This window comes from Falco rusticolus, chromosome 7, assembly GCF_015220075.1.
Source record: "Falco rusticolus isolate bFalRus1 chromosome 7, bFalRus1.pri, whole genome shotgun sequence".
Taxonomy (NCBI): domain Eukaryota; kingdom Metazoa; phylum Chordata; class Aves; order Falconiformes; family Falconidae; genus Falco; species Falco rusticolus.
The window spans coordinates 19,179,563-19,198,565 of record NC_051193.1 but is presented as its reverse complement, the minus strand read 5'-3'; the positions used below and the strand labels follow the sequence as shown (position 1 = coordinate 19,198,565).

At 40.3% G+C, this 19,003-nt stretch overlaps 1 protein-coding gene across 9 annotated transcripts in view; it reads right to left on the bottom strand.

The window, feature by feature from the left end:
• Positions 1 to 18,416, bottom strand: part of RNF111 (ring finger protein 111) — a 52,452-nt gene extending 34,036 nt beyond the window's left edge. For 2 of the 9 annotated variants that reach the window (XM_037395292.1, XM_037395293.1), the window contains exons 1-2: positions 8,223 to 8,335; positions 6,602 to 7,497 (exon numbers count right to left, since the gene is read on the bottom strand). In XM_037395292.1, coding sequence (XP_037251189.1) covers positions 6,602 to 7,497; positions 8,223 to 8,284 — 958 coding nt within the window. In that variant the 5' untranslated portion in view covers positions 8,285 to 8,335. Of the gene's footprint in view, positions 1 to 6,601; positions 7,498 to 8,217; positions 8,338 to 8,364; positions 11,934 to 18,135 lie in introns of those variants that run through there. The other 7 variants (XM_037395294.1, XM_037395295.1, XM_037395297.1 and 4 more) reach the window with 6 other exon arrangements.
• Between the last annotated feature and the right edge of the window lie 587 nt (positions 18,417 to 19,003).

Sequence of the window (19,003 nt, the reverse complement as noted above, 5' to 3'; positions counted from 1 at the left end):
ACATCACAAAGTAAAACTGTCAAATTAAAGTACTTTATTAAGCAGAATACAACTTTTAAGTTTAACACCATGTAATATATTTACATCAGTAAACTCTTCCTCCAAAAGTTCTAAGATTATTTCAGAACTGTAACTGCCAGGTTCTGTTGATTCTAAAACTTGCTTCCCAGAACTGCGTGTGGTCTATCAAATACTTTTATAACCCAGAAATAAGCAAGAGACTTAGCTTTGCACAGCGTAATGCATGTAATATATATAATTATACTCTGTGTATAATATATATAATTATACTATTACTTATCTCTGTAAGATCGTGGCATAACTCAGAGATTGATCAATCATCAACACAAGTACTCCACCAAGGACATAAGTAACACTAGTGTAATATCAAAATTTATGCTTGGCTGATCGTTGTCCTTCCTGGAGGGTATTTTACATCTATTTTGCAATTAACGTGTTAAAATATTACATGTAAGACTGTGAAGGAGTTTTACAATACACAATTTCAAATAAGACAATCTGACCAAGCCCTAAGTGATTTAAAATAAGCAGTCCAGTTCCAGTGACAGAGCTTACTTATTTTGAGTTCCAGGCTTTCACTGGATCAGACCAAAGGCTCACGTTCTCTCTGCCAGCTGCAACAGGCAAAACTATGCAGTCAGAGTAGAAAATCCAGACTGCAACCTCTAACTGAAAGCTCTCACACCACCCGGCACCCACAACAACGCTCCATATGTCAGGGGGCACTTTCTGGCCTAATCATTGCTCATGGACAGCTGGCTGCGTGTCTGTCTTCTTGAACTTGCTGGTACTATGTGCCTGTACAGCACCTCGTGCTAGTGAGTTCAGGATAATTACCTAGAGAGTAATTCAGCTTGAAAAGGATAAAATAATAATATCCCACTAGTGTCAGAGTACTCCCTTGTTTGGCTTTCAAACTTCTTGAACTAGGCGTGAACAGTACCTGCTCCCGACCCCTGATAACACAGTTAGCGTAACTAACACCGTTTTATGAAGCAGGCAGCCATTCTCTGGGATCAAGCAGGTCACGTATTCGTTCCCTTTCCCCTCACTCTCAGGCTCTGAAGGCCCTGTGAACCAAGCAGACAAACCAAACAGATTTCTTCTTCCCCTCCCTATCAGCCTCATGATTCCTGGGCGCCAGGACGATTACTCCCTTCCTTGCTGGCCTTGAAGGTCCCAGGCACCCGGCCAACCAGGTGGTGTTGATGACCCTGTCACAGAACAGGCATGCTTAACAGCGCATTGTCTATAAAAATCAAGCAGTTAAAAGTCCTAAGCGGGAATGTGGACCAGAGCTGGTGTTGGCCAGTGAGAACTGTGACCCCCTGCTGGCCAGGGATGCCCCCACCATCATCGGCTTTCTCAAAGGACTGAGTGACTTGTATTCTTGTATATGATTTTCAAGTCCAGGTTACGATTATTGATATAGAAAATGACATATTAAGAATTGACCTGATCTGCAGAGGGTCCAGGTGATCAGAAATTAAGTTGTATTACAAATCCTGTATTATGCTGTTTATAGATTGAACTACATTGATCCTTATAGAAATTCTTTGCCATTCTAATCATAAATTCTATGCCATTCTAATCATAATATCCTGCTAAGAAAATGACGCTTTAATTGTAACTACAATTTAGTGCCACTATCATTCTGCCAAGGATTCTTAGAAGAACCTGCCTGCCCCCTTAGTGTTGGGTGACACTAGTTCAGAAGGTGAGTTTTTCTGCACCCGAGACTTACTAGGAATATACTTCCCAATAGCTGTGCGGAATGGGAGAAATTTTCAAAAACATACAAATCATTCACAAGTCTGCACCCTGGTGGAAAAGACAGTCAACAACCAGAATTTAGGGGATGGTCTCCAACTGTGAGCCACGCTAGTACAGACTAATTCAAAACTCTGCTGACTGTTCTTAACCAAGCACATCAATCTTAGCCCTATCAGCAACGCTACAGCAAGCCAATTCTGTAAGTAGCATCTTTTCAGCACAGAAACCTGCAGCAGCTACAGCGAAGTGCTGAAGTGAATTCCACACTAACTTTTATTACTGTAGCTATTTAAAACTCCAACTCACAGCAGACAGATATAGCAACAACGGTTAATATCAACCGTTCACAAAGCCAGGCACTTCTTTCCTTACTATTTTCCAGCTCTTCCCCAACCCCTCTCTAGTAAGGCACCGGGTAGAAATGACATGTATTCACTTCCTTGTCCACTAACGCTATTGAGATAAAAGCTCTGAATTATGAGCTGCATCAGTTACTGTGAGAAAAGGAGGGCATGCTGTAGTTGTTAGTTGATTATTCTTCAGTTACTTAATCCCTCCTACAGGCAGCTCGTTTCCACTTAATACATGTTTATGTTGAACCTGTTAAAATAATTTGAATGTGAAGTACTATATGTTTTTTTCACCAGCCTCTGGCTTTTAAAATATCAGATGCCTGTACACAACATTTTTGGGAGACAGACAACAAATATGTTAGAGGAATCAAGAGGATGGTAGTGAATAAAGTCAGTCTTATCATTCTAAGCAGCTTTGAACAAAAAACTGGAGCAGCTTCTCATCAGCTTTACATTCTAACGGAAGAGGCAAGGCCTGTTTAGCAGTAGCTGCTCAAAAATATAAAGTAACATCCCTAAAGGAATTTTAAGTACTATTAGGTGAGCAATTTACAACAATGCAAAATTTTGCCCAGCTTTTTTTCACAGCAACACCTTCCCATTTCCTGGGGTTCAGCTTAACTACCAAATCAGAGTATGTTAGACTAAAAACTTGCTCCAACTTTAGCTCTTGCTAGACCTCCCTCCACAGATGGGCTGTCTCCAAATGGCACCCCCAGCCCTTTAAATCCAAGCTGAAAATCAATACCTGTACTAGTGTACCAGAAAATTTGCACTACAATGTTACAGAGATCCAATTACAGCCAAAGCTGAAATTTTGCCACCTTTGGCAAGGCAAGGCAAAAGAGAATTATCTCTACAGGTGTGTATACAGGTCCTCCAAGGGTCAGAAAAAAAGTTTCTGGGCTACCTAAACAAAACTGAACCAAAATTTGTCTCACAGCAAAAACGTTCTGGCTTGCAATCATCTTAATTGTAAACACAGTATTTCAATTAAAACCAACCAATCAACATTCGGATTAGAATATACACCCCTGAAAGCACTTGCACCTTTGACTTTTAACTGCACTGTTACACTATATGTAGTTGGTTTTACATTGTCCTTATGCCCCCAACTCTCCTCTGTCTCCTGAATGAGCTTCATCTGGTAATCCCAGATTTATTGAGGACAACTGCCTTTAATGGCAAAAAGCCGGTAAAACAACATAATTCTTCTCAGGTGTCAGGATTTTGTACTTGTTCAATACTCTCCCACTCCCAAAGCACGAAGTTTCACCAGAATAGCTGAAGCCCTGGCAGAAAAGGAAAAGTAAGAAAAAAACTATATAGTGTTGTTTGGGGCCTTCTTGGTAAAGGTTTTGTTAAAACGAACGAACAAAACCCCAGACACATCTCCATTCGTGTAATTTTCAAAAAACAGCCAAGTTAATAAAACTTAACTACAAGAACTAACCTACTGAACACTTATTTGGTTAAAAAGATCTGTTACTTTAATTTCTTGCGATAATCAGGAAGAAACATTTTCCAGAACAGTATACACTAAGTTTACTAGTTCCTTGAATGCACTGTATCTTTAGATGAACCTCAACATTCAAGGTGAATATTTTGTGACAGGTCCTTAATACAAATTGCTATTAAGTAGGCTACAAGACTACTTATATCCCTTTGATGCCTGCCTATTAAAAATTCAGTTATTAACTTATCTTCTTATATTGTATTTTCTTTTTTGATTATTATTTTTCTCCTCCTTTCTTAAGTCTATCCTCTAGGACTTTTATACATATGCTGCAGTCCTCATATTCTTAGCAGAAGTTCTTTGTCCTTCAATATATTCCGTAATTTCACTAGATGCATTCGTAACCCTCACATGTCAATCTAGAGCAAAAAAAATTTTTTCCCCTAACATTAACAAGCTAGTGTAGCATTACTAGCAATACAACCCTTTCCTCATATAGAAACACCATCATGCTTGCTCACTATATAGAGAAGCTGCATAGCTATTTTTCCAGCTGGCCCCATTTCTGTCCCAATTAACTCAGCAACTAGAAATGCCTTATGTAACAGCAGAAAGCTACAGAAAGTATTAATCACACTTTTATCTTACTAAAAATAGGACACATACAGGAAGTCTGCTCAACTTCCTATTTTATCTGCAATGTAAATAAAATGCTCAAAACTCTTCCATCAATACATATTTCCACTGGAAAAAAACACACATAGTATTCACATACTCAAACCCAGAACAACTCCTCAGCTCGCTGCAAGTGTTAGTTCTGAAGTACAGCCACCATAGCACACTTTAAAGCATACCTTACTTCAGTTACAACTCATGTCAGTATTTTAATCTACAATTAAATGGTGCAGAGCTAATTGGTTTTTCATTCCTGACATGAGAATAAAGATAATTTCATAAATGACTTAAGCGTGCTTTTCAAGTAGTTAAAAATTAACCCATCGTACAATGCACTTTTCCACATAACCAACTACATAAAACAAATTGCAAGTTCCAGTCTTCCTACCATCCAAATAACATCACACTGAATCACTGAATTATCAGAAGTTACTTGAACAGCTTGAATTATTCACTGATCATTACATCATTTTTTACAGAGATCTCTCTCCAAAAAGATAGGGGAAATAAAAGCACAGTGGTATTAATCAAATTTGTGTTAAAAAAGGGCAGTAGGCTTTAACAGTGTAAATACACCAACAAAAATAATTGAAAGATCTCTCTTAAATATATATATCATGGTTAGAAATAGTTGGTTGTCCAAGAAGCTATAACCTACATTTTCTCATTGACATACCAGTTTCACCATTGCACGGTGCTCTGTATGGGAAGAAAATTGTTAATGGTCCTATGTAATTTTGTAGTTATATGAAACTCCATGCTCTCTGAAAATGAGAAGAAAATATTAACTTGGAAAAAGAAGCATTAATATAGTAGTTTCCAGAGTTGCTTTTTAATATGAATGTATGCATATTCCCATACATTAATCATTTTCAAATCATACCCTTCAATATGCCTGAAGATGCATGTCAAATGTAATTTTTTAAGCCTAAAAAAATGTTACATTTCTGTTCCACAAATATGCATGAAAATAATTTAGTCTGTGCCACAGTTCTTCTGTTTCAGTTACTTACACAGCCCTAGCACCACATAAGTAAGATTTTTGCATTACAAATTTTACTTCTTGTATTCAAACAGTACATTAAAGAACACCACAGACATTATTTCCTGCTACAATTGGTAACAAGCAATAATCTCGTCTTTAGTACTCTGGCTCTGTCCAAGCATAAATCCTGCCCTAACATGAACATACACTTTTTTTTTTTTTTAATCCTGGCCTTGTATTTTCAGTCTGTTTTTCTTAAGAGGAATGATCAGCACAGTCTGAGATACAGTTTCACTTTCTAGAACATATTTGTCATCAGGCAAAACACATGACTGCACAGATTAACACTATGCTCTGTTCTATGTATCTACTTCCCCAAACTCTCCAAAAAGCTGAAATGGTAAACAGAAGGTAGAACTACAACACTGTGAACGTTACTGGTCCCAGACTTGGGACTGTCTTTCAGCTGGAAATTTAAGGTGAAAGGAAGTGCAAGAAAATTGGCAGATGGCAAAAAAAACACCTTAACCCCCCCAAAAACCCACAGACAGAAAAACCCCAACCCAGCCCAACCAAAACAAACCAAAACCACCACTCCCCCCCAAAAAAACCACTCCCAACGTTCAAGCATGCCCTCAAATACTGTGTCATGACATACTAAAGAAACATCTGTGTAAACCAGCTACATTATTCCATCAAGTTTATCTAGGTAAAACTTTCAGTATATATATATACACACAACACTGTTTTCCACAACTTCATGCTTTAGAATTTTCTCTTATTATTGCAATACTTCTAAAGCTACCTCCAACTGAATCCTATCTCAGGCTGTTATCACAATGACCAATTTTTTTCTTTTCTTTTTTTTTTTTTGTTTTTTAAGTTCTCAAACATATTTGATTAGATATTAATAGATATTTCTGCATTCTGAAGCCAGACAGAATTGTTATTCCTGCAATCAGTTTACAAAGCTATGATAGCTAAAATTTTTAATACAATTCAACTGCTAAAAAAACATAATAATGGAGCAACTCCACAGAATGTGACTAATAAGATTTCACAACCTTTCAGTACATTGTTTAGAAACCATTAAGTCTGCCTTTCACATTAAAGTTAAAAGACTTTATTTTGTTGTAATTTTACTGGAAGCTCTGAATGTACTTTTTCCATCAAGAACTTATCGTGTAACTTTCACGTTACTTGCCGTACATCAGTCTTATTTGTATTTTAATTTCTACAAAAACACAAAAACAACTGCTCCAAAGCACTCACAAAGAAAATCATACTGTATGTGATGAAAGCTCATTAATAAAAAGTACCTCAGGAATTTAGTTTTACCTGAAGGAACAGCTGTACTATTCTGGTGGTTTTCACTAGGTGACACAAATAAGTCTTCCTCCCCTTCAGTAGAAGAACTGGAAGAGGATTCACTACTGAGATCGTTCTCACTGGAACTGCTAGAGCTGGGTAGTAAAGCATACTTCCTTCGAGCTAATACTTCCCGCTTTTTCCTCTGCATTAAAATTCGTTCTTTTTGGTTCTGTGTCCGCTGTGATGAACTTGTTTTCACAAATCTCTTCCTATATGGAAGCCTTCTTAAAGAACTGCTGTGAAAACAGGGCCTTTTCATTAGTAACCCAGGTACAGAGTCTGCCTCAGTCCGTGGCCACTTCTGTGACCTTGCACTATGAGTTCTACTTGTAGTATTCAACACTGCCTGAGGGTGTCTTACAGGAGCATCTTTTTCTTCATCAGATGTTACTGTGTCAGAGTCTCCAAAATGTAAGCTAGATGAAGGTGAAGAGATACAGTCACTAAAAGAAGAATCATTGTCTTCACTCTGTGTTTCTAGATGCTGTCTTAATCCTAAGATTCCTTGATTTTCTTTATCAGGACAATTTTGAGTATATGAAGGACCAGCCTGCTGGCTCTTGCGTTTTTTTCGCACCACAATACTTTTGTCTTGGTCTGTACGGTTGCCATTCATGTCCTTTTGCTTCTGAGAATCACCACATAAGTGAGAGAACTCATTCCCTACTTTACTGGCAATCATCTCAACTTCTGCAGTGAAGCTTTTGGCTGCCCCAATAGGCTCAGGGTTCAAGAGGATCCCCTTCAGACTCTCCTGTCTCTTTGGTGCATCAGAAGGAACTTCACTCTTCATATCCGCTTTTAGAGTATAAACTATATTACATTCAGGAGTCCATTTAGACATGGAAAGGTTTAAGAAAGGCCTAGAAAGAAGAACAGATATGCATCAAAAAAACAAAGCAGCATCAGATTTTGAGAGCAAAACTGAAATAAAAGACATTTACTGCTAAGACTAACCCCGCAGTGGGAAAAGCAAAACAGCAGTAACCGAAATACAACTGTTTCATAGTATTAAGAAATCTGCTTGATAACCTAATTTTGAATTAAGACAGAACTCCTAAAACTTGTGTTGAAGGGAAGTTCTTATAGTCAGTGAAAACATTACCACTTTCACAGAGCAAGCATCAATGTATGTCACCTGTAAAATGCATGGACAATGTGTTTTACCGATGCTTAAGCAGGAGAGTCAACAGGCTGCTGCTTACAGAAGTTGCACAAGTTTCAGCTAAATAACTCCAATAGCCATCAACTAAACTGCATGCTTAAATAAGGCCTACACCTTCCCCTATAGCTGTATAAATATATGCATAGTAAATACCTTGAACAAAATACATGGCATAGTATGGCAACAACTGAGCTATAAAGGTTAGTTACTTAGAATTCATGCTTCTCTTCTGATATAAAAAGGAATAAAACAGGAGAGATTTTGAACCTTATTATTTTGGGGTGAAATAATAGAGATCCACATATTACCCAGGGTTTCTTTAAAAACCACACCACACGTTAACAGTATGGAGCGGCTCACGAAGCTGTATCCAGCCCCTCCACTTTTGACTCTATGCTGCGACAGAAACTGGCCATACCTTACCACATTTCCTTAATAGCTGGTAACAGGCCAGTTCCCCTCCCTGTCAAAATACAATGTAACATCAGTCCCGATTCAAAGAAAACTTTTTCACTGGAAAATGACCCAGAGACACAGGCAACAGAAACCTCAGGAAGATACTCACCTTCAACAGGCTTCATCTGGCATCTCTGTTTAAGTTCCCAAAAGGAAGTGACAAAAAGAATTTGGTTCCCACTGTCATAACCACTGAAGCACTCTTTACCGTAACCACTATCGCTTCTCTGTGCCTCAGATGAGTAAGGCTGTAGTAGACATCTGACACTGTACTACTTAAGCATTTAAGTGCTCCCTCTTTTCTCCCTCCCTCACCACTTGTTTGAAGGAACAACTCCTTTGCTCTTCTGGAAGAAACGTTTAGGCACTGACCCAGATTGTAGGGCTGCCCAATCTGAAAAATAATTTCCCAACAAGATCAGACACCAATCCAACTGATCGCAGAAGCACACCAACAGTTCTATCTGGCTTACAGCAGGCTGTGCTGAACTACCGAAAGGCTGCTTAGGAAAAAGATGTGCAACTCTACCTTAAGTGGAAATGACACTCCTTTAGAAACACTGGAACATGCACAAAGACACAAAAAAAGTCTAAGGCAGCAACAGCAGAATCTATGACAAGTTAAGCAGCATTGCCTACAGAGGTCCATGATCTTCTGCCTGAATTTCCAAATTCTTCAAAATGCTAACACATTCTGACATCAGGTACTAATACTTAAAGCTCTGGTTTATTCTGTTATAATACAGATCCATACCAGACTGAGATTACAGAAGAGTCAAACAACCATTTCTTAGATTGTTTCAAAACCTGATGCTTTCAGGAGCAGCTGTGAGCTAGTTGTTCCTAACAGACCCTGAAGAATGACTTATCTCAGCTTGCAACCGGTATGAACTGATGCATTATCCCAGGCAGCCTGTGTTCTCTTCATAGCCATAAGCAACATATCTAATTCTTCAAGTGACATAATCTAGAGTAATAATTTTGCACAAGGCATATATGCTGCAATGCCAGCATCTAAAGAAGCCATAAATTCACTGGATCTTTCTGGAGATCAAGAACCTCGAGGATCCTAGAACGCCAGCTGAAAAGATCCATTTGAATGTTCTCACTGGAAATCCTACATACAAACATTTGTAGTAATTACTGTTAAATGAGAGGCCTATACCCTGTGATAACTAAGAAAGTGTTGCAGTTTCCTACTGGAATTAGAGCAGACATATGTTTTACACTAGTAAGTCAAAAGCTAACTGCAGGCAAGTTGGATTAAACCTCCTCTTGTCAGTACATACAACAGGACCGGTTCTTACTTTCACTTCATCAAAGCACAATGCACGGTAGGCAACACTTCATATTTTCAAATGTTAAACCGAAAGCTGTTGCATCCTGGACAATATATATATGTATTTTGTTATTGCAGCAAGTTTTAATGGAATGCAGTATATAAGACTACCCTCTTCTTTGGGACTGAAAAAAAGAAGCTGCAAAATTGGAAGAAAACTTGGAATAAACTCTAAGAATGTAAGAAGTCTAAATAGTAAACAAAGAAGCATCTATTACAGCTGTGGAATTCCGGTATCAACCCTTCTCTGCTCCTGAGGAAAATACCCAGCTCTCACATGCTCTTCCCTATGCAGGTACTTACCCTCACATATATGCACCATCTTTTTGGAAAAATTAAGACTAAGGCATCCATTTTATAAAATTTCTAACAACAGGAAATCCGAATTCAAATCTGTTATAAGCACACAAAGATCCAGCAGTACAGAGTCATTTTCTTATCCTCACAAGGTCACCTTTAAGGCAGTATTTTTGGTCTGTCATTCATGCACCACTGTTGTACAGAAATGCAACACTTTGTCTAGTCAAATCTTTTCCATGGTCCAAAAGCCAGCCCCTCCCACAATAACCCCATATTTATTTCATCATAAGTTTTTTTTAGATAAGCCACACTATTTTGATTGGGGGAAAAAAAGCTCATTTATTCAGACAGCTTATAGTCTTCGAACAGTCATAACTTGCCATCATGTAGTAATGTCCTATAGTCTATACATAACAGTTTCCTGCCCTTTTAACATGATAAATTAAGGGGACAATTTTATTTAGTTTTGAAGTTTTCTTAAGAAATAAAATTCTGAACATTTTCTCATGATGTGAGCACATCCAGGGGCTGGTTTACAAAGGGCTCAGCTCCAGTCATTGGAGTGCTGCCCCCACCCCCACCCCCACTTTATTGTTAAACTCTAGTGTGGAAATCTCCATATCTCCATCAGTACAAAAGTTCTGCATTGTGAATGTGATTATCTCTGTATAAGCTCTGTTTACGTTAGCACAGAGGCCACTGGGCTGAAATACAGATAGAGCTATTTTAAGTTACAGCAAAAAAAAAAAAAAAAAAAAAGAAATCTTACCCTTTGGGAAACCTCAAACTAGTGTAAGATGACAAAAAAACCTAAACCACCACACAGCGAAAACTAGTGTGCTTGAAATGCTATTTACTAGCTTAGTTTTCTCCCAACAAACAGCCTAGATATAATAGGCAGTTAACTCGGATTCAAACATTTTGTAGATTTGCAGTCTTACAGCCATGGAAAAATCTGCAGTAACTCCACTACGTAATCAAAAACTATTCATTTTTTCTAACCAATACAGCGCCTGAAGGACTGCTTACTCATGGGAGAGCTGCTGCCTTCCAATTAAAAATTACACAACAGCTTAAACGTGAGTATATTTTTCAAGTGAATGGCAGCAATCAACTATGACGAATCATCCATTCCTTCACTATTTAGAAATGCTATTACAAACCTTTGAACAAAAGATTTGACCAAAAAAAGACAGAGGCTGGAAGAAGGGCTTACCATTTAACTAGATTCCAATCCACTGTAAGCATTTTCAGCGGTCAGATGTAAGAAATACCCATACTACATCCAATTTCCAATGCTTTTACGCAGAAGACTAAGTTTAAGAGGGACTACAAAAATATTATGCAAATAACTAAGACTCCTTAAAATGAGATCTGCTATTCAATATTTAGAAGATCCTACAAAACCTCCCTCTAATTAAAAGTAGTCCTCAGAAGCTTTTTTCAAAAAGCAGCAAGATGCAGTAAGCAAGTTCAATCAGCATTAGTGTTCTTCCTTCCTAATCAAAACATTTGCCTATTAACTTACAGAATCAAGACTTTGAGAGGAAAATGGGGTAGTGTCTTCTTTCAAGCCATTTTAAGTAGAATCAATGAAGAGCTAAACCAGCTACATGAAAATTACAAATAATTACTCCAAGTTCCCCTCTAAAGCATATGACTATTCAGAAGCAAAAAGTGTACATTATTTGTATCCATTCATGTCACAAATTAAAGATCTTTGATATTAATTATGCCAAGACATACAGCACTGCAAGAAAATCCATGCAAAATCCTTTGAAATTCCTAAGTCAAAAAAAGCTCAAAGTTTAAGATCTTCATAGCAGACAACTTTATGATCACATATAAAAAAAGCAGAACACGAGTTATGAGGCCAAGTATTTTGTCATTAAGAATTAATGCCATTACTAGAAATCAAAAAGTATGATAGCATTAAAGCACTACAAGAAGTGCAATGGTTCATTACACAACATTAACTCAAATTTTTGATGTAAACTTGGTCAATACATACATGTTATCCAATATATCATTACTTTGAAAATGTATTTTCAGTTATTTTAAAATATTTTAAAATATTTCAGTTATTTTAAAATACCGTCCACTCCCTTCACCTTCAAGAAACAATCTCTCTTTAGGTGTCAAAAAGTATCTTGATCAATTCTCTCAAGCTTGGCTACAGTAAGTATGCAGTGCTTTGATACACGACCAACCAACCACTCTGCAGAAAATGCCTATCTTAAGCACATACTTTCTACATCATCCCAAATTACTCGTCTCTGTCCTGTTAACGCTAAACCCAGCAAGCCAAATAGTTTATTCAGCAAACATCCTGACTTCTAGACAACTTAATGAAAAGCAGTGAACAAAAAAAAAAAAAAAAAAAGATTCATTTGCAAAGCAGTTAGTAGTCTATTTCCTAATTTCCCCCATCTTTAGTTTCCTGCTCCTTTCTCATTACATGGCAATTTCCCCTTGTTTGATATACTCTACACCACTCAGACCTTAAATGTATTTATGTGGTTATCCAGTAGGAATGAGCCTAGAGGCCAGTGCAGACAAAAATTCTTCCCAATACAGCAGCTCTCAAGACTACCAAGAGCTTGTAGAACACGTTGTTGTTGTAATCACAGAAAAGAACACAGCAATTCTACTTCCATAAAAATTCTGTACTATCTTAGACCATTCATGTACCCAACTCAAGTGCCCATATATAGAATAACATCAGGCAAGAGAGTATTTAAGATTGTCTCGGAAAGGAAGTTTCTGTCAGTTGCATTTGTAGCTCCCTTACTCAGTCCTAACTTACTCTCTTTGCGTATGTTCACTGAACTCACAATTAACTTTTAAAATTAATTCCCTTCCCTAATACATGGATTTAATCAGATTTTACTTTTAACCTGATTTTTACTCTGACAAGCTAATACTGGTAGTGTTATTTCCATGAGAAGACCTCACTGCTGAGGTCCGGTATGCAGAAAAAAATCTTACATTCTGTACACTGTTCCTACCGCAGTACTTTTTTGAACTGGCAGACATGGCTGTCAAGAGCTCAAAGACCAGACCAGTGAATAAAAGTATTGCACAAGCCATATTCTGGAACACCAACAGACAGTTCTTTCCTCTCATTAAAAAGATGTATTTTTATTCTTTCGGCAAGGCTCTTCCATCAGATGAATCAAGACACAGGATAATGAAAAAGCTTCTAAAATTTGTACATGACCTTCGGCAATAGTGAGATAACCCAAGTACTGCTACTTCCCTTTCTCAGGGGCAGAGCGCCAAACAAGACTGATTCATGCATGACCCCAACACAATGGAGGCTGCCAGTGGACCTGGAGAAGCTGCACCCCCAACGCAATCCCATGAAGATCAAATCTCAGTGCCATCATGCTCTGCTCCAACAAAAATAACTCACTGAGCAGTTTACAAAAAGCTCCACTTGGGCCGAAAAGGGCAGTCACGCCCTGCTCGTTTCATTCCTATCGATCAGGGACAACCTGTACAATGCAGAGTAAGTAGCAGGAACACAAAATAGCCAATATGGAGCTCCACCACCAGCAAAACAAGTGCAACTAAATTTTGAAACTTCATTGCACTGTTCTTCACTTTGGCTGTCCTTCATTTCCACTACTTCATGCAGCAAATAGTGCTTGCTTAAAACTTGTTTTAACTACTAAATTTCAGCATACTATGTATCAGCCTCCTAGTCTTTGCTGGAAAATAAAGCAATTGATAGTTAAAAGATCTATACATCTTCATAAAACAGCAACAATCAGAAGGCAATCTGAAACTCTATTATGTTTGCTTTGATATTATAAAGCATCAAGCACATTTTTATTCACAGGACAATATGAAATACCATTGCAAATCACTCTTAATTTCCTTTGTTTGCTTTAATGCAGCCACAGTGGTGACAAATAATCTGATTTTTAAATGACAAAATTACCCAAGGATTCTCCAAGCAGAACACGTTTCTTCTGCCCTACAGAAAGGTACAGTACTTCAGAATAACATGAAAAACAGTTACTAACTGCATGATAATGTTCCAGAGACAGGTTCTTGCCTACAGTCTCAAAAGGACACTTCATTACACCCAGCCTGATCAGAAGAGTTTGTGCTTTGCAGAGGGTGCTCTAGTCACATGAACCACAGAAGGTGGACTTACTCATTCCTTGCAGCCAACTCTACAAACCATCACTGGCTTGCAAAATGTACTCTTAAAAGCGAAACGTTGTTTCAAGTTAACAGCACAACTGTTAGTAACTTTTGCAAAACAGTCTCAAAGGTAAAGTCAGACCACAGTAACTGTACTGTAAAGTGGTGTAACCAACAGTTCCCATCCTCTGGACCAGCAAAGTCTACTTGATTTTCTCTCCAATTCCTGAGACCTTCAAAGTTTATTTCCTCCTGCACTAAGTCAATTCAGATCGGTAAAGCAATTATCTTGCAACAGAAATGTCAGGCCACCTATAGAATAGCTACAGAATTCCTCTGTTATGCCACGTTACCATTCACCTCTGAGACTTACCACCGCTGTATTCTTACAGAGAGGCTATTGAAAGTGTCTGTCCCTCACATCTTCTAACAGAATCCAGCATAGGACAGCTACAAACTGAAGAGCTCTTCCCTAGGACTGGATCTATGGCCCAGCTCCAGCTGGAATAGACAGAATAGACAGAGCATGCGCAGCTGGAAGCACCTCAGCTACATGAGTTGGCAGGCTAAGAGCAATTCTGCATAGAGTCCGACGAACAACAAGTTAGTTAGCTCTCCAGAAACACACTATGAATCAGGCCAAGACCATAAGCACCACACACACCCCCCCCCCCCAAATCCTAGCATCAATTAAGCCTCACTGAAGTGCTAGCATGCACGTACCCACCTGGGCAAGGAATCTGTTTGGGTTTGCACAATGGATGCAAGCAGGTGGATTTGACCAACATCGTGTTCAAAAGCACATTCTTCAGTCTAGACACTTCTTTGCTCTGTCCTAGGCTTAAACTGAGTTAGCTACATTAACACTATGTAAATCATGGTTTTAAGACATAAGCATTATGATTTGGCAATCAGGAATGTTCTGGCTTCAGTGAACTCCAAGACAAACACAAAAGCATTTAGGAATTTAGGAATAAGGAGTTGTAGCTTTTTAAAACAATGACAAAATACACTGTTTTTTTTAATTGGAGCTTAAGATCTTAACTAGAAATTCTGCTTTCAGAGACAGCTAGGGAAGTTCTGAACTACACAGCCATCAAAAATAATTGTAAAAATTATTTCTTAGTCCCCCTTGGCAGCTTTGACCTTTGAGGTATGTGTAACTGTTCTAAATGCAGTGCCATTTTGCAAACACCTCTTGATCAAGCTTTGAGAAGCAAAGCGAGACATAATCATTGTCACAACTGCTAACAAGAACTTCACCAGTGAGAATTATGAAATTAACCATCAGGACAGTATTATCCTGGTCTTCAGAAAACCTGTGGGAAGCAGGGGATTTTTCAGATACTGAACTGAGTAGATCTACCAGTTCAAGAGGGAAGGATGGTGCAGAAGACTCTTCACCCAGTAGAGCCAAGTAGCAGTGGGCAAAAGCAAACATTTTACTTGACAGCAGCCAAGTAATAGGACTGTAATTTACTGGCAAAAAAATACAGAAGAGTCTCTTGCTGGTAAAATTGTGAACCAGCCGTCTCAGATTTCACTTGGTAAACACTTAATAGGGAAGGCATCACTTTAATTCACAGTAGTTCCTTTTCCAAATAGCGTAAACTATATAAAACATCAAAATAATGTTGTTAGCAACACTATGGGTTAGTGAAAGAGTTTTTCTTTCTTCCTTCCCCTCTGCTCCTTCAGGAGTCTCTCTTAAGCCTGACATCCGCCCACCAAGAAAAACACTAATCCAAACTAAGCCTGAAGCAAGTTCGCTAGTATAACGCTTTGGCTGTAGATACGTTTTGTGGGGTTTTTAAGAGCACTTAGTCTTTGGAAGCAGTTGATCACTGTCACACTGACAAAACTTAACAGACTACAACTGTACCCCTATGTTGTACATGTGTCCAATATGACATTAATCAGTCTATGTTTCTAAATCTCTTCTGGACCTCACTGACATGCAAACAGCTAAAGCACTTAAGATCTGGCAATAAAACTGACGTAAGGGAGGTTGCAGACCCCTAAAGGTGCAGGGAAATCTTTATACAACATCTGCCTATGGCAAATCCATCTCTCTGTACTATCCCCATTGTTTACATGTGAATTAAATCAGTCCATTCCCTGTCCCATCTGCCCCAGCAATTTTTTCCCCTCATTTATTCAACTGCCTGACATCTAAGCTTCCATAATTCATCAGCTAGGGAGGGGGACATTATTACCTGTATCTCCTCAAAAGAATGTCTTCACCATTAGAGCAAATATAAACAACTGAAATGAAAGATTCTTCATCTTGGCAAAAAAGGCAGTAACTGCTGTGCGCTAAATGTTATTGCAACACAGCCACATCCACTGAAAGACAAGATTGTTACAGCTGCTCTGGCCACATAGGTCTAAAAAGTTATTAATTTAAAGGTAAAGTGCAAGTCACAGATATGTTTAGATACACTCTTACTACACTTTTGCAAAATCCATTGCTTCATAAAAGTCACATTTCTGAAAGGTCAGAATGTTCCCATCCACATTTTGAAAGGACATGTGAAATATGGATGAATACCATGAGCGGTTGTTCACCCCTGGCCTCCCAATACTAGACATAACCACAGCTGTAGCTGCCAGGGCTTCAGCCATCAATAAACAGATTTGTAAATAGGTGACACTTTAAGAACTTTAAAACAGGAAGCTTAGTGTCTTACATACTTAAACTACAGTGAAATGCAAAATGTGCACACAGCCTTTCCTGTCTTACACATGCCATACGTCATTTTGTACTGTGTATGACAGCATGAGACAAGCGACCAGATGTTCACTTTATCAAATGAACCAAGATAACATCTATTCCCTATCAACCCTTGGACATGGGCAGGAACACAAATCAGAATTGCCACTCAGCTTGGCCAACAGCAGTATTTTTGTTGGTGGTTGGTTGTTTTTTTGCCTCCAGTAGTCCTCATATCTAACAAAAAGATGAGTAAAAACAGTGGAACTAGTGGAAAACTATTTTAATAGCAAGGACTACAGGTGTGTGAATTATAAGAAGCTTCAATTTATATTTTAAAGAGTAACAAAATATTTCAATTCTTTAAATATTAATTTTCCTCAAAAAAGCTTCTATTAAGTGTCCAGATTTAATCTGTCTTTTGAATTTCCTAGTGGTTACAACAAAGACAATATCAGGCTTTATTTCACCACCTAAAAATCCAGTGTTCCTTTTTCAGTTTATAATACAGATATTCCACCACGATAAATGCTAGCTAGGGTCTCCACACCAAGCAGTCAATTCTTATTTTTTTGTCAAATATTTGTTTTTGACGGAAGCACATTAAAATCAAATAAAGTTGGGCTATTACAGGAGGGTCTTACCTCCTGCATTATATCTTCTTTCAGAGCAGTACCCGAGTATCAGCAATTAAGGGTATCATTTAATCAGCTACAGCAACCAGGCCTTGCTTATGATTTCACCAAACCATTTCAAGAAGGAAGAGCTTCCTCAAACGATGCAAATATTCCACGAACGTTCAAACAGCCCTAATCACCAAAACACCGACAATTAAAAATAAAAAAAAAAGCACGTAGCTCCTTCCCCCCTGCCCATTCCAACACCAGGTACAAACCTACGCACCGCTGGCGATCCTGGCCTACATCTCTCAATGAACGCTGCTTCCTCGTTCCTCAGGCCAACAGCGCCTGACGGATTTTTAACACGGGTTAAGCAACAGAACACCAACTTTGCAAAGAAAACAAATGACGTTATAACAAACCCTGTTACGCACACAAATAAAACTCCTTTCCGTCAGGGAAATTTCGTGACCAATATTCAAGGAGACAAACCCCAAGAGCGCTGCGGCTTCCCGCAGCGCAGATACCGCTTTGTGCGTCAACCAGGCACTGAAAAAAAACAATTAAAAAAAATAACAAATCCCCTGGAAGGTCCCCCCCTCGCCTCATGGCCCCCGTCGCGGGGCCGCTCCGGCGGGAGAGGCAGCCGCGGGCCGCCACCGGGCGGGGCAGGGGGCAGCCCCCCGCCCCCCGCCGGGCCCCACCCGCCACCGGACAACGCCGCGCTGGGCGCTGCGCGGCCCCCAGCCGTACCTGAGACGGGAAGGCCGAGCGGGGAGAGGCAGGTGCCGCCGGCGCCGCGCTCAGGGCCCGAGGAAGGGAAGCGGCCCCGGCGGGCACCGCAGGGACCCCGCGTCGCTGCCTGGCGCGGCCCGGGAGGCCACCGCCTCCTCCTCGGCGGCTCCCTGCCCCGCCGCCCGGCCCTGGTGGCTCCGCTGCTCCCCGGCCTGGCCGCAGCCGCCCGGCCTCCAGTGACACGCTGCGAGGCTGGCGACGTTTTGTTGTTGCGCAGCCCCCACCGCCGCCGCCGCCGCCGCTCCCTCCCCAGACGCAGCGCGACACTCGGTGCTGCTTTACAGCAGTCCGCAAAGCGCAGCCGCGCCGACCGGCGCCCCTCCTCCCGGCAGGCGCCTCGCCCCCTGCTGGGCGGAAGCGGCGGCGCAGCGCCGGGCCCTCCCTCCCCCTTCACGAGCCCCCTCGCCCCCCGGGGCTCCCCCTCGCCCTGGGGCGGGCAGCGATGATCCGAGCGGACGTGGGCGGGGGCGGGATGGTGGCAGGCCGCTGCCCCAGCCCCGGTCAGCCCGGCTGGGCGGCAGCAGCGCTGCTGCTGTTCCTGCGGTTCTCCCTCTCGATCCAGTGTAAACCCCTCAGTTTTGTACCGGGAGGTGTCTCTCCCTGCCGAGCCGCCGGGACGAGGCGGGAGCTGGCAGGCCCTGCGCCGGCCCTGGGCCCAGCTGCGCCCAGCGTGTCCTCCCCGCAGCCAGACAATAGCCGCAGCTACCAGGGAATGAGCACAAATCCCATTTACGCTCTTTAGAAATAGGGATTTAATTTGCATTTGCTGCAGGAAGGCGCTTGCCGACTTAGGAGCAGGTGAGCCTGCCCACTCTTGACCCCTGCA